This window comes from Corvus kubaryi, unplaced genomic scaffold, assembly GCF_017639235.1.
Source record: "Corvus kubaryi isolate FWS band 111438036 unplaced genomic scaffold, C.kubaryi_AGA036_p1.0 split1-131, whole genome shotgun sequence".
NCBI classification, from domain to species: domain Eukaryota; kingdom Metazoa; phylum Chordata; class Aves; order Passeriformes; family Corvidae; genus Corvus; species Corvus kubaryi.
In genome coordinates this window covers 20000095-20015716 of record NW_024582073.1, presented here as the reverse complement: position 1 = coordinate 20015716, position 15622 = coordinate 20000095, and the positions used below count along the sequence as shown (strand labels likewise).

Genomic DNA, 15622 nt, shown 5'->3' with positions numbered 1-15622 from the left:
AGGATTATGTGGTCATCATTGTCTGAAAGATGACATTTGTCACAGAAGTTCTTTTCCTGATAGATTTTTCCCCATTTTCCAAAGCTCCTTGAGGATTTGAAGCCATCCAAGATGTTGGTTCAGGACAGTGAATGTCTGACGAGTGCTGTGGGTGAATTGGAGAGAACAGAAGGCTTAGATTAAGAAGTCCACTTCATCTAGCCTGCATCGCTGTCCAGTAGAGAGAAAATGCAGGAATTCTCAGAGTCTGTGTTTGCAACTAAAAAGGCAGCTGGGAGATCAAGTCAAAAAAACCCCCCAGAATCCATGAAAGGCACCATGTAATTGTAAAGTGACACAGTCTATTTCTCATCAGAACTTGAGGTAGCATTGAAAGACAAGTTTAATCAAATGAGGAAGTGCACACATTTTGGTTGCTTAGGGGAGGAAATCTGGACCTGGCATTTTAAAGCAGTGGGACACTTCAGTACATCTTAGATCAAGCTTCTTTGTATTGCTGAGGTTCCTCCCATGTCTAACTCTCAAATTTATGACAAGTCATTACTGTGCTGATATATTGCCTCCAGTATAAAAATGATAGTTCTGAGACTGCAGTCCAGGGCTCACTGAGCTCAGCCTAAGGATTTCCATTTATTTCAGTGCTCCTTTACAAGGAGCTTTATTAATGGGAATGGTACTTAATGTAGATGGATTATTCCTATTATAACACAAGCTGGGCACACATACTTCATTCTGTTCTGTTCTGTGTTCTGTGTGGGAATGCCATTAACCTTTTTTTTTTTAATGGAGCAATATTTTCATTTTGGCTAAACCACAAGCTGAGTCTTCTAAGCCTGTGTTACTGAAATTTCTCTGTTAGTGAAAGTAGAGTAATATTTCCAGGCATACATCCACCCTCAAGCTGCTTGCATTTTGTCTAAACTTTGATTCCTCAGACATCCCAGAGATATGGCTTGAAATCTTGAGGTTGCAGTATAGCCACAGGAGCCAAAGCATGCTAAATTTACAGAAGTTTCCCTTTTGAAATAATTAACTGGCTGGTTCTTCACTGGCAGTGTATTCATATGATTTCATTGGACTCTTTTGTCTTTAATTCAGTTTTAAATACTGTTTTATCCTTTTTGTTGCACCCTTGTACAAGGGAGTAATGACAATTATCAGTCTACATCCAGGATTATCAAGCCCCTTGCTGAGTTTGGATGTACTTAGAAAACAAAAACCTCTAGAGAAAATATCCAGCTATCAGGAAAATTGAGCTGTAGGTGCAGAGACACCTGAATTAGTCCCACCAAGGCCAGTTCAGGTATCATACTGCCTATAAAACAATGCTTCAAGCAAACTTAGACATTCCCACTCTGTAGGAAGGTCAGACGTGCTGGGAGTAGGAATTTGTAGTCCCATCTTGGTGTCTCAGTCCTCTGCTACTTGAGAAAGGAAGAGCTGACTTGTCTTAATTTCCCTGACAGTATTGGAGGGTTTACCAAAGAGAATTGCTTAAGTTAGTCACTGTACTTGAAGAAGTGGATCCTGTTTCCCAGAAAAATGAAGGTTCCATCACGAGGTGAAAGGAAATGGAGGGTCATGAGCATTTATGAATGCCATGAGGAATCTTCTGCACATTAGGGATCTTCTGCTGAAAAAAATTCAAATTTCTTGCTTTTGGGGCAGTTCGACAGCCGTTTGTGTTTGGTATCTCTCCAGGAATAAAATTGGAGAGGCCTGCAGTCAGTGAACATATAATTTATGTAACTGTGGTTGACTGATGGTAAACTTCCCTTTTGCGACTCTGTTAGTAACATAATGTCCTATGTATGCTTGCCATGTTAGGGGCAGTCTTTGCCTGTCTTTGCATGACTGACTTCCAAAGACAATGTGTACTTTAGCTGCCTGACCCTTCTGGCTGTGCTCTACCTTACCTTATTGTTAGCAGTTCTAGGACGTTACATCCCTGCCTATGCCTTTGTATATGTGCTGCATGTGTAACTACTATTAAGAAGAGTTTTATAATGGAACTTAAAAGTCTGTTCAAATCGCAGTTAATTAATGAGTAAGGCATCTTTAGCATCTTTTTTCTGTGGCTGTCTGGCGATGCAAGTGGATCTGTGAGCTGAGCCACACTCCTGGCAGAGCTGCAGCTGCTGCTCAGCATAGCCTGGTCAGCAGAGCCATCTGCTGATAGCTCCGCACAGGGAACGCCCTCAGCCCCGGCTGCACCACGGCCGCTTGTGAGAATTTACTCAGAAGTAGCAAACTTCATTGCTAGTGGAAGAATGATTTATTTATCGAGTAGGTGCCTGCCATACTGAAATGGGGGCTCATCCAACCCGCTTTTGAAACTCAGGGAAGCAGCATGCAGGTGAAGGAAGCTACAGGGAGTATTTGCAAAGGTACCATCCATTATCCAGAACTTCTGTGATGAGATTTTATGTGCTATTTTAATAAAATCAATGACAAATTAGTACTCATTATTTTCTCAGGTCGGTTTTGAGTGCAGGCAAGGTGGACAGTGTTAGGAATCCCTTATGTTTACACTTCTCTCTTCCATGGTTGCATTCCCTTTGCCCTGTTTCTGCCTGACTACGGCTCTTTGTTTGCCTACAGTAATTCCATTGTATGGCCCCATGATTTGACAGCACAGGGTTATTCTCATGAATTCTGGCAGTCCCAAAAAAGGTGCACTCGTGTGACTGAGGGGCAGCTGTTAGCTGCAGGAACACAGGAATTGCTAGAACCCAGGACAGCACTGCTCTACATTGTCCCTAATCCTGGCTCTGACTGTAACCAAGCTAGGGACTCTAAAGGAAACACAAATACTGTGCTGGATTCAGGTTGCCTGTCCATATCTTCTATACATCTCTTTTTTAAAAAGGAAATAAAAGAGAATAGCCTGTGGCTTTCTTTTCAGCTGAGGCTTATCAAAGTTCTGAGAGCAAAAGAGTCGATTTTGTTGCTTCCTCGCTTTTTTTTGTGCTGTTGAAAATATAATGGATTTACTCTGCAAGGTTCCTGTAAGCCATGTCATGGGTGGAGCTGAATGCATCTTTTATAGCACAATTGTTACAACTCTGTACCACATAGCAGGAAAAGCTCAACTTAATGATCATCAATTTATACCCTGAAGCATAGAAGCAGGTAGAATTTCTTGATAACAATGAAATAGTTCTGTGTGATTTGTTGTCACAGTCACACTTTTGCAAACATAAACAAATCAGAATATACTGAAAGCATCTAATCAAGTGTTGGAATCTGAGAGAGAGTCCACAGCTTCTTGATTGGTAATTCTTGCAAATGAAAGGAACAGTAGATAAAGATGTAAAGGCTTATACTGAATCTCAAACAGTCCTGCCTTGGTCTTAACTGGTATCTCTAACTTTTGTGTAATTTCCTTCTCGGTAGTTAAATATAGCCTATGACTGATGAACATGTCTTGCTACTTCTAGAAGATACTTTTTTGTTACAGCTATGATTATTGCATGTATCTTACATGTATTTTTAAAGTTGTATTTTGGAAATTGTCATCTTTGTGATCAAGATAATGCAGTAAATGCATATAGGTACAATAGGGGAAAGTGATTATTTTTATGTGTTAAATACTCTATGAAAGTGTAAATCTGTTGGGTTTTTTCCAGCCAATATATTGCATATACATGTAAGTATTTTTAAGGCTCTCTCTGCAGTTAAATGGAAATAAATGATTAAATCAGATTTTTCAGGATATATAAATAGCTGAACTAGGCTGGTTATGTCCCAGTGCTGTCCCTGAGCAAGCAGAGGATATTGATGGGAATAGCTACACCCACTTCATCCTCCTGGATAATCCTCCAGGGGAAAGCAAGTAAACAACTAGGAGGAGACAACCCCAAGCTTTGATACCTGATGAACAGTTCCAGTCCAAGGTTGTGTTTTAAGACAAATTTTGACCTGTCTAGACTTGAACTCTTTAATTTCTGTAGTAAAGAAGTTAGTTACAAAATTTTGCTCATTTGCAGCAAAAGTGTCCTGTCACTGTGATTTCCACTCACATAAGAGGAATAAAAGCTATTTAAACACCAGTCACCTGCCTTCAGCATATTACCCTTCAGCAGAAAGTCTGGAGCAGTTCCATATAAAAATTCATGCATGTAAATGTTTGCCCTCCTGGCTGTGTCCATGCTGTGCAGTACAGCAGCAGTGCCATGGCCACCCGCCAGCCCAGGCCCAATGCCACGGCTGTTATCAAAACGTTCCCAGGCACAGTTTAGGGAGGTGATAAGCAGTACAGCACTACAGCAAGCAGGGAAAGCAAAAAGTGGCCACTACTGACTCTAATAGACAGTCAGGTAATCGAGCCCCATGGCAAAAACAGGAGCCTGCTGATTACTGGCTGAACAGCACTAAGAGCTGTGAGGTCAGGCTTGTACATCCCAGTCAGATCTGTTGTTATCCCAAACCCTTCAGGCCCCACATTGGGCACCAAACAGAACTGCTGTGGTTTCACCCCCTCCAGGAGCTGGGCCCTGCACAGCTGCTCATTCATTCACTCACTCACTCACTCACCCACCAGAGGGATCAGGAGAGAATTGGAAGAGCAAACTAGGAAACTCACGGGTTGAGATAAAGACAGTTTGATAGGGAAAGCAAAAGCCACATAGAGAAGCAAAACAAAGCAAGAAATTAATTCACCACTTCCCATGGGCAGGCAGGTGTTCAGCCATCTCCAGAAGAGCAGGGTCCATCACGTGTAATGGGAACTTGGAAAGACAAATGCCACCATTCCAAATGTCCCCGTCTTTCCACCTTCTTCCCCCCACTTTATATACTGAGGATGATGTGACATGGTCTGGAATATCCCACTGGCCAGTTTGGGTCACTTGTCCTGGCTGTGTCTCCTCCCAGCCTCCCATGCATCTCCAACTTCCCTGCCAGAGTGGAGTATGAAAATCAGAGAAGGCCTTGGCTCTGTGTAAGCCCTGCTCAGCAATAACAAAAACATCTCTATATTATCAACCCCGTGTTCAGCACAAATCCAAAACACATCCCCATACCAGCCACTGTGAAGAAAGTTAACTCTACCCCAGCCAAAACCAGCACAATTTGCCTTACTGATACCAATCTAGTTTTGACCTTTTTTTTGTAGATTTTCATTGCTAAGAAATTCAATCCTGTATGTATTCCCTTTCAGCTGGTACGTTGTCTTTGTATTTTAACTGCTTTTTGGGAAAGTATATGTTTCTTCACCTTAAAACTATTCTCTATCTTTCATCTCCTAAAATTTAACAATTATTACAGGAGGGAATTGGAAAATGGAAGCCTCAGCCCTTTTTTTAGAACTGTTCTGAATAGTTGGAGAAAATAGCTGGATAGCTATAATCTTGAAAAGATTAAAAATTCATAAGGGAATAATAGCATCTCGATTTTTACTTGATTAACAGAATTCTCAAATCCTAAAAATGCCATCTTACCCTAATTAAATTGTTCTTTTAGAGAGAAACACTTGCTGTAAACCCTGAGGTGAGAAAGCAACCAGATGTTCGGTGGCTTTTTTATTTTCATTTTTTTCTGAAGGCAGACTCCCAGGAGTTACTGAAAAATACCTTTACATGATAAACCTTGAAGATGAAAATGGTATTTAAAAATCCTCCTTCTCTACACTTATCTCACTACAGTCAAATTTTACCACAGAGCATAGCACAACCCCCAGAGAACTGAAGTCTGTCATTCAGGTCTGGGATGTGGTTATAAGTAGGAATCAGCCTAACTGAAATGAGTAGGAGAGAAACAGGTGTCTCACCTGAGTGACTAGAGATCTTGGGGGTGATTACATCTGCCTGCTTCTCATCACATGGTTTTTTACAGTGGTTGTAACATTTCTGGTGCACACAGTATATAAAGATGATCACTTGAGATATAGGCTTGAACAGGGAGTAGGTGACGTATAAATAAATTCAAGTGCAATAGAGGAAAAGTGAAATTAATACATCTGTGATTGGGGCATTTGTGATTGTCAGCAAAGATGCATTCACTTATGTCACATGAGGGTAATCTGGTTCATGCAGGTTTGTGTACAATCTGGGGAGATCTCTGAGCACTGTAGTATGATATAGTGTAGATTTTTATTGACTTACTCTTAATGTATAATATTCAAAACAGTCATTTAAGCAAAATCTTCCATTTTGAAACAGGAGCAATAACAAAGTTTTTTTGCTCATGGCCTGTCTTCAATATTTGTGTGGAGGGGTATGCCCTAGGAAAAGGGAACTGCAGGGTTTTGTGTACCTCATTTTTTGAATAGTTCCAGGTTAGATTTGTGATTTTCAAGCCAAACTCTGTGGTTCTCCAAACCAGTCTGGTCATTGGATCAGCTGCTGCCTCACTGCAGCTGTCTTAGGCTATAATGAGTGTGGAGCATTTACCCCTATTTGAGGTCTTTGAGCTGCATGCAGGTAAGCAGCTACCAACATCAGTTGACACACACAAGTTTGTAAGTAATGACTGGATATTGTTTTGAAAGAGATACTATTGTTCAAATCAATTTGAGAGTGATAAAATAATTTGGGAGTGAGGCAGCAGCAGCTACATCTATGTAGCTATGCCATCCACGTTAGAGGATGTACTATGCCATCCACGTTAGAGGAGATGATAATTTGTCTTTCCAAGTTCAGGAACTGTTAACAACCCTAGCTGTTGTAAACCAGCCTGAGGCTGGGTAGTTAATCCCCAAAGAAGGCTCACTGCATAAAGTTGCTCCTTGATCACCAGTGACTCACTAGTTAGTAGGAGATTTCAGGTTTCTGCCTATAGAAAAAAATTACTTATACCCTACTTTATCTGTAACAAGTACAATGTACTGAAAGTGTAATTAGATGCATCTAAATTGTGTAAGACCCCCAACATTAAAAGAAAAAAAAAAAAAAAAAAAAAAAGAAGTGTAACTTACAGAAAGGAAAAAAAGGGGATATGTGATATAGAGAAGAATAATATATGTGGACCCAGCAGCAGTCATGTTTTTGAAGAGTCTTTCTGAAACTGAGCAAGAAAAATGCTTAAAAATATGGGGAGCTACAGTGAAGGAAACATTCCATCTGGCTCTGGTGGGAGGTGACTGGTAATAGAACAGAGCTGAGTCTCTGGGTGGTATCTTTGTGATAAACTGAAAATCTGTGCATTCTCTGTTTTCTGGTATAGCCTGACTGTACTAGAAGCATGGTTATGTTTTATAGGAAAAGAAAACAAAGAGTTAAAAGGAAATGTGATATTGTAATCTGCTGACTGTCTAGGTAAGCAGAAAAACTCCTGACAGTTGCAGAGAAAAAGAATTTTGGTGCAAAATGGAATTTTCTGTGTGTATATATTAAAATTATGATTAATGAGTGGTGATGAGTAGACTTTCTGGTAGTAAACATGATTTTCTGAACATGCAGCTTGTTTGAAGTGCCATGGTTTCGTGGAAACATGGAAAATTCTGCCATGGACATGCCTAATATAAGTGTAAAGGAAGCAGTACATTAATAATGGCCATTTGGTTGCTTTATTTTTAACCTATTTCTTATCATTTTGATTCATATGCTTTTCAAATTAGATATAATAATGTGTATTTTGCTTTTTCTGTTCCAGCGAATTCGAGATCTAGAAGATAAAATAGAACTTCAAAAGAGGCAACTCAAAGAAATTGAGGAAAAGGTAAATACATGTCTGGGCAGTACCAATGGATTTTTTCCATACAAAATGGTTTTTCTCTGTTGCAGTGCTGTTAATAGTACTTAACCTAATATCACAAAATCTATAAATTTGAGTTTGAGTCATTGCTGCATGAAATGCAGCTCTGTCCCATATCTGCTCAAAATAATTTCCTATACAGGATTTCTGTCAGTTACAGGAGGGAATCAAGGAGAGACTCTAGACTAGTAGAAGGAGGATTTGTTGTGGTTTAGATCAAGAAAGAGCAAAGATTTGTCTCTGAAAAAATTTGTTAACTCAGCCCTATTCTTTGGATAGCATTGCTTTGCAAAACTTTCAAGTACTGAAAAATAAAACAAGATTAGTGAGGTGCCTGTGAAACACTACAATTAGGGAGTATTTCTTGCTTTAATATAGAAACAAGTTAATATAATGGTTCCAAAATTATTTTTTTAAGACTCTCTGATCAAGGCTTCAGACAGCACATGAATTTGTGTCACTGTGGTTCCTAAGCAAGGGATGGCACAATCCCATTCGTGGACTCTGGGCTCAGGTGTTTCCCAGGCCTGTGGAGTTTAGGCTGCTCTGCAGAGCATGGGCTGATGGTGGGTCTTTCTCGAGGCCCCAGCAGAGTGTTTTAGTCATGTTACTTTGGCTGAACCAATGTCTAGATCCCAACATGAGTCACATCATCCCAGGTTCATTTTCTCCAACATTTATGCGTATGTAATCCTACGTAAACCTACTGCTGGGCTGAATGGAGAAGTTAGTGGAGTTTTCAGTAATTGGTTTTTTCCTCTTGGGAGGAGAATGGGATAAAAGAGTAAAAGGAAGACTTTTTCAGGACTCTGAGGGGTGTTGAAAGGGGTCCATGAGGTTTGCAGAACAGAGAGAGGCTTTGGGGAACAGCTCACTGGGTGTGGAAAAATTTCTTCCTCACCCTTCTCTGATCTCAGTATCCCTTCATCTGCTTTCAGGATGTGGCAGTCCTCCTAGTTGCACTTCTATCAACTATTCCAATTCCCTCAGCATCCTCCTTGGCCCCTTCTGCTCCCACAGTAGCTGTCTCCCTTCTGCTGTACCTTGTCCTGCACTTTCCAGACTGTGATATCTGTCTGGGTTTGTGGAAGAGCCAGGAGAAGACCCTGCAGAAGCTGGGCTGTCTGGTGGTGTTGCTAATTATCGCTTTACCTCACCCCCACAAGGTTGGGGCTGCTCTGTCTGCATCCATTGGGAAAGCAGCAGTCCGTGTTTGCACTAGCAGAGAAACACAGGCAATATTCACCCTTAAAAGGGCTCTTCTGCTGCCTTTGCCCTCTTCTGCCCCAGACCACGTCTATACCTGAAGCTGTTCCTGCCTAGCAGACAGTGATGTCTAACTTAACTCCTCAAAGCAAAGAAATGTTGAGGGATAGGCAAGACTTGTACATATTAATTATTTCAAATATTACTGTTTATCCACCTATTCTAAAAATTCAGCATCTCTAGATGAATTATTGCCAAAATGTAAGCCTTCAAGGCATTGCCATTACAGTTTACAGAGTAGGTATTGGATTAGCCGGACTGATAATTTTGGAAATGGAAGATAGCATTATCTCTGCTGGCTCATCAGCCAGATGGATGCTGAAAAGCACTGGAAAAGAAACAGCTTAATCACAAGCTTAGCAGAAAGCTCATAATGAGTTAAAATTATTCATATCCTCTTTGCTTTAATGTTACATTAGCAAGAGACCTCAAAAAAGCTTCATTTCTTTCTATTAACCTTCAACTTCTGCATGGGTGGAGGGCTTCCTTCTATCTCTATTACATTTGAATTATTTTTTTCCCTGGGATTAAATCCCATTCTGAATTTGATGGCCCAAAGGACGATTGTGTTGTCAGGGAATTAATGAATGATATAATTTTACCTCATTGTTCTTCTGAAGGTTTAAGGCATTAAAGGGTGTAGACTGACACCTACATGCTGCTGAAACTAAGCACAGTAATTTCTCGTGGAGAGAAGTCTTATGCTTTTGAAGGAACAGCAGCATTTATAGCTGAGTTGCACTGCTGGTGATAGCTAAGGGCAATGTACCACTTACTGTGTCATGAGTATGACTTTTCATTTTCCTTTAGGAGTAGATCCAATTTTTAAGTTTTGTGTAAAATTCTGTCAAATCAGAATATAAGGATTACAGTATTTCTGCCCTGTAGATTCTTCAGCAAACTGTCCTGTTTCTAAAGGCTATACAAAAGAATGATATAAAATCTCAGTTTTAATCAGTGAGTTGATATATTAGGAACAAGTGCTGTTTAAATACATCATGCTCTTCTCATAGCTGATTCTCTGCTATTTCAGTTGCATTTAGGTTGTGCCCTTGGCTTGGTAAGTCTTAGTTCAGGAATGCTTTAGTGTGTGTAATTATAAGTACTTCTTTAAGTGTATCACAAAGCCAAGCCTAATATTTGTGAAATTAAAAAATCCACAGATGTTGCCATTGTAAAAATGTCCTCAAATACTGATTTTTTTTACTGCTTTTTAGAGTAAGATTGGTATACTGTGTCTTTCTTTCAGATCAACTCAATTAATGATGTAAGACTAACTGCTGTAATGTCACTGGATTTCCTATTACATATCTTATATCTTCTTTCTTTTCTTTTTTCCTCATTTTCTTTTGATCTTATGTTATAGTTTTTGTTCCTTTTTTTGTTTTTTTCACTAGCATTCATTCTGTGGCCTTGATGACACAACTGAGCCGAGACGTGTGGTTGGTATTCTTTATATTTCTTTGTACTCAGTTTTTGACTCCTAGGTTTTGCCATGTTTTGAGGATTGTTTTTAAGACCCTGAAACCATGAGGAAGGGCATCCTGGTTTTGCCTGAAGAAGAGTCACCTATAAAATCCAACTGGAATACTTCCCTTCCTAGATTTCTGCAGAAAGTCATTGGGTTTTCAATGAGAAATGATTTTGCATCCAAAGATACTGACTGCCGTAACTGCAGTGAGTGCTTTCCATTCTTGCAGAGCAGGTACATTTTGTCTGAAAGTCCAGTCATTGCTGTAGGATCCTGCCTTCTGTCATGCTGGATGGAGAGGTAGCAAACAATGTTTGGTTTAAGTTTTGCTGTCTAAGAAGCCCTGTGAGCATAACTACCCATGCAAAATAAGGAGTTCATTTTACTTCCTCAAGATCCTTGAGGCCATGAGATAACTTAGGAAATAATAACCATTTTTCCCTGTTATGAGGTGATTTGAAGGTTGCAATGTGACTGACACAACATGGAAAGGGTGAGGATAAAAAACCTCTGTGCCTCTCCCTTGAGACACTGCCATCATTCTCACTGTCCTTTCACAGTGCCCTGATCGTTTCAGCTCAGTGCAAAAGGCAGTGAATTTCTTCAGCTATAGCAGGAGCCATCGTGGCACTACTCACCTTTCACAGAGAACAAGAGGGAAATGCAATTTAGAAAATCAGTCCCAGTCCTCTTCCCTGGAGCAATTCAAGTTCCACACTGCCTTTCAGGAAGGATGGTAACTCAAAAGCCTGACTGTTAGAGGATTAAACTGTGCTTTAAAGCTATTGAATATTATGCAGTATTTGTGTTGTTACTGTTGTTGGGGTTTTGTTTTGTTTTGTTTTTAACCTGATAATACATTGTGCTTTTACCTTTACAAAATTTCCAAGTTTTTTCTTCCTTGTATGTAATCTGTTGTGAATTCTATTCAAGGAATCTCCTTATAGTAGGAGTTTATTCAACATCTTAGAAACTGCTATCAAGTACTGTATGATGAAAAAGAATGATGACAGGAGTTACCCCAAGACCCTATAATATTTACCTTACATTAAACATGAAACAATATTTTCCTCTGCCCAGATCACAAGTACTTTTGAGAAATCAGACCTGTATTATCATGGGCTCTTTCCAGGGTTTATTCAGGTTCAGTGTGTTCAGTTATCATCTTTCTGTTGATGCTCTTTGGAACTTGCTCTGGGCTTTCATTACAAGCATTGCTGCATATGCTTTTTATTTTTCAATAAAATGGTAATAGGTGCAGATGGGTGGAATGTAATTCTCAGGAGTTATTGTTTTCTTACAAGTGCAGAGCTTTCTTTTGGTTGTTAGAAGTTGAAAAGTAGTTGAAATTGAGCAATAATTTTCAGTACTTTCAGAATTTCTTCTGAAATTTCCTTTATTTTGTAAAAAATTGAGCATATGCTAGAGAGGTGTTTGAATAAAGGTGAAGCCTTGTGGTAAACTATTCACCTTTCCACAGTTTGAAATAAATTTTTGGACAACATCAGATAGGACAGATGCCATTTTGGTTAAGATAAGTTTGAAAGAGTAATGTTAAAGGAGTCACCAAACTATTGTCTTTGGAATTTCATCTAGGTTTTTTATACCAGTCCCAGTTAGAGGTGCTAACATCTGGATGAATATATTTGTTTTTGAATGTGTTGAAAAATATACTGGCCAAGTCTACAGATACTTTATAACATTCAATAAACTTAGTGAAATCACCAGCATTTTTAAATTCCATTTAAAATATTTTGATATACTATGCATTCAAGGGATCTATAGGTTTCCACACTGATATTAGCTGATAGTATTCTGGGTTCCCCTTGGCTTAAAAGAGAAAAAAGCAATTAAAAAGAAATTGCAAATATTAGTAGTCTCCAGAAAATGCATTGTGCTGATATAATGTGCTACTCTTCCTGTTAACAGCAAGTATTTAAGTAATTAAATTCAAGCTTGATGAGGAGCATTTTGAGGAGATAACACAGGGGTAATGACTGTGTAGCCACATAACTACTCAGCTCTTGACAGTTGTAGGAGTGCACATCACATTGTGGCGCTGGTGTGAAGGGCAATGTCCTTTAATTCATCTTGCCAGAGGTGAATCTGTCTCTGAATAATCTAACACAGAAAAGCCAATTTTAAGATACCTTATTATAGTTGGACTTTTGAACGCTGTTAACTATTTCAAGGCAAACCAGGTGGTTTACTGATAGTAATTTTGGTTTTAGTTATTTTGAAGGTAATATAAAACATCCAGAAAGACATTGTGCTGTCTGGGAATTTAGGGTTGGATACCAACACTTATTTCTGAAGTAATGTTTTTTATCTAAAGCTCAGCAGACTTTTTCTTTTCTTTGTTGTTTTTGTTTTCTGTTTTGGTTTTTGTTTTGTTTTGTTTACAGGCTATTGAAAGAACCTATGGAGTGAAAAGCTGAGTCCACGTGCAAAAATACAGAAAATATTTTTTAAGCAGCTTTAAATTGGTGCATTTTTTCATAAAGCAGTTTGCATAATACTTGAAGCTGCAAAATATTTGAACTTAAAATTAGAGATTTTTAAAAAGATATAGCTTCAAGCTGGAATGATTTCACAATCAAATAAGGACCAGCACATCATAAACACTGGAAAAAAAATATAAACAGAACTTACACTCTCACACCAACCAAACAGCAGAAAAAAATACAAGTGCAATTACTGGCTGCTATGTGAACTGTTATCTACCAAATGGTTTTCTTACAGTACTGAGATTTTTGTCTCCATACTGCATGCTTTCAACAAATGTGGTTTGCATTTCACCCAAGAAACACAGGATCTCCTTTTTAATATCTATATAAAAAAACTAAGTGTTTGACATTAAGTTGTCTATAGTAAATAGCTGACAGGAAGCAAACTGTTCAAAGTTGGAAACAAATAAAGATTTACAACCCTGCAGTGGTAAAATTCATATTAAATTCATTAGTTGGAAATCCACAGGTGCAGAAAGGATGGGTTTTGGAGAAAGCCAAGATGGTAGATTGAAGTATGAAAACTTTAAAGTGGGCAAGAACTGTGTGGGAAATATGATTTTTTGAATGTTTCTTGAAAAGGAAGGCAATGTCTTGTAAAGACAGCACAGGGAAAATGGCAGATTCCATGGTGGCCTGAGAGGTCAGGAAACGAGAATGCGTGATGTGCTGTGCTCAGTTATCTCTTCAAGAAGAAGGAGGAACTTGGAGAAACGAGCATGTAGATGAATGTGATAAGCAGAGGAGTAGTTGAACATAAATATTGAAAATCAGGGCGTCCTCTCAGGTGAAATAAAAAACCATTGTCATTAGCTACCAGGAAGCAAAAATGGCACAGCCTCAACCAGCAGAGGTAGATAAACAGTCATTGACCACCTGAACTGCAAGAAAAATTTGGGGTGAAGCACAGACTGAAAAAATGGAAGTTGCAAACACTTTTTTAAGAGAATGGCCATAAAATGAAAAAATATTATTCTTTCAAAGAGGGAAAAGCAAATCAGTGCTTCAGAGCTGGAAAGGCAATATGAAAAAATAGGTAATTTTAATTATTTCTGAAATGTTGAGGCAAGATGAAAACATTAAGAGCACAATATTAGAAGATAACTTTCTCCTCTCTCACGTTTTCTTGAAAATCCTATTTGGGTAGAAAGCCACAGAGAAACAAGTCTACTCCCATGAACACGCTGAACTCCAACATGAACTAGATGGTTGCAGTAATACATCACATGAAGTGGAAATTATGATTGACAAAAATAACGTAAGGCAATGAACAACTAAGGAAGGACAGAGACAGCTGAGGAAAATTTTTGTCATAGCAACTGAATTTCTCACTGTTGAAGGTGCAGGAATCAGCCAGTTTTCTCAGATAATTACCAGGCTCTGAAGAGAAGTACTCTGCACAATCACCAGACAAGAGCATTTACCTGCAGAAGGAGCCAAGACACTCCACAAGATTAATTCAGCCACATGCAGCAAACTGTGGCTGATGTCAGGGTCTAAATAACCCTGGTAGAAAGCACAATTTACCTTGGAAACAATGATCATGAAGAGGTCTGGAATCTTGATCCCCAAAAGAATGTGTTGCTCACAATATATTGTCCAAAAGGAACAAGCATTTAGAGAATGTGTTTTCAAACAGGAATTTTTCATGTTTTAGTTAAAGCTTTAGCAGTGCGATGGCAGAATGTGGAAAAATAAGGCCTTCACTGCCAGAGAGAATTCTGGCATCACCGAAGCAAAGGACTACAACAGGAGGTAAACAGAGCTTGAGATAATCAAACCTGGTGCCGATGAAGGAACAATGATTCACTTGGCAAAGAAACACTTCTCATAGACACAGTTTTGCTCATCACTACTTTGAATATGAAACTATAAGCACAAACACGGGATGGTCAAAGCATGTGGCTGCCATGATAAGTGCACTGCACAGACAGGAGAGGGTCGTCTTACAAAGCAGAGAAGGTACGAACTGTTTCATTTCCTTATTTTCTTATGTGTTTTGTTATTACATTGTAATTTACATGTGATGGTTTTCTTGAGGAAACTGGCTGATTGGGCTGACATTTTCCATTGCATTTATGATGGTTTTTTTCAGCACTGAGCTAGTGGAGTTTGTACTTTTGGAAAATGGAGTATAGTATTACAGTCTTACTATCTGTTCTGTATTGGTATTTACTATAGAGCTGGGAATGGGTACAGTGTGTTAACAGGGTGTTCAGGCTTTGGAATAGGCTGTCCAGGGAACTGGTGCAATCACCATCCCTGGAAGTGTTCATAGGTGTGTGGATGTGGCACTTGGGGTCATGGTCTAGTGCTGGACTTGGCAGTGCTGTGTTAGTGGTTGGTCTTGATGGTTTTACAGGTCTCTTCCAACCTTAGTGATTCTATTATTCTGTGATTCAGTCCATACAAGATGATGGGCCTGATGTTCCCTTTTTGTGACACAGCTTTCAAATCATCTGTCCCAGCTATATAAGCGAAGAAGGAAGCTGTAAGTTTCTCAGTTGTAACAGCTTTCCTGGTGTCAGGCTAGTTGAAAATTATATTAATTTGGCTTCCACTGTAAATTATTAATGAGAAAAGTACCAATGGTCACTATTACTGTATATGGCTTTTGAAGTGCTGTTCAGGGATGACCATTGTCACAAACCAGGATGTCTATTCCATTTACAAATAATAGGTA

The 15622-nt window shown here is 39.0% G+C and overlaps 1 protein-coding gene across 13 annotated transcripts in view; it reads left to right on the top strand.

Moving 5' to 3' along the window:
* Positions 1–15622, top strand: part of JAKMIP1 (janus kinase and microtubule interacting protein 1) — a 228814-nt gene that overhangs the window by 129592 nt on the left and 83600 nt on the right. For 10 of the 13 annotated variants that reach the window (XM_042053531.1, XM_042053533.1, XM_042053530.1 and 7 more), the window contains exon 1: positions 12866–14901. Coding sequence is in view for 3 of the 13 variants with exons in the window: in XM_042053543.1 (XP_041909477.1) it covers positions 7594–7659; positions 10359–10403; positions 12838–12870 (144 nt within the window). In the remaining 10 variants the exon portion in view is untranslated. Of the gene's footprint in view, positions 1–7593; positions 7660–10327; positions 10404–12837; positions 14902–15622 lie in introns of those variants that run through there. The other 3 variants (XM_042053543.1, XM_042053547.1, XM_042053544.1) reach the window with 2 other exon arrangements.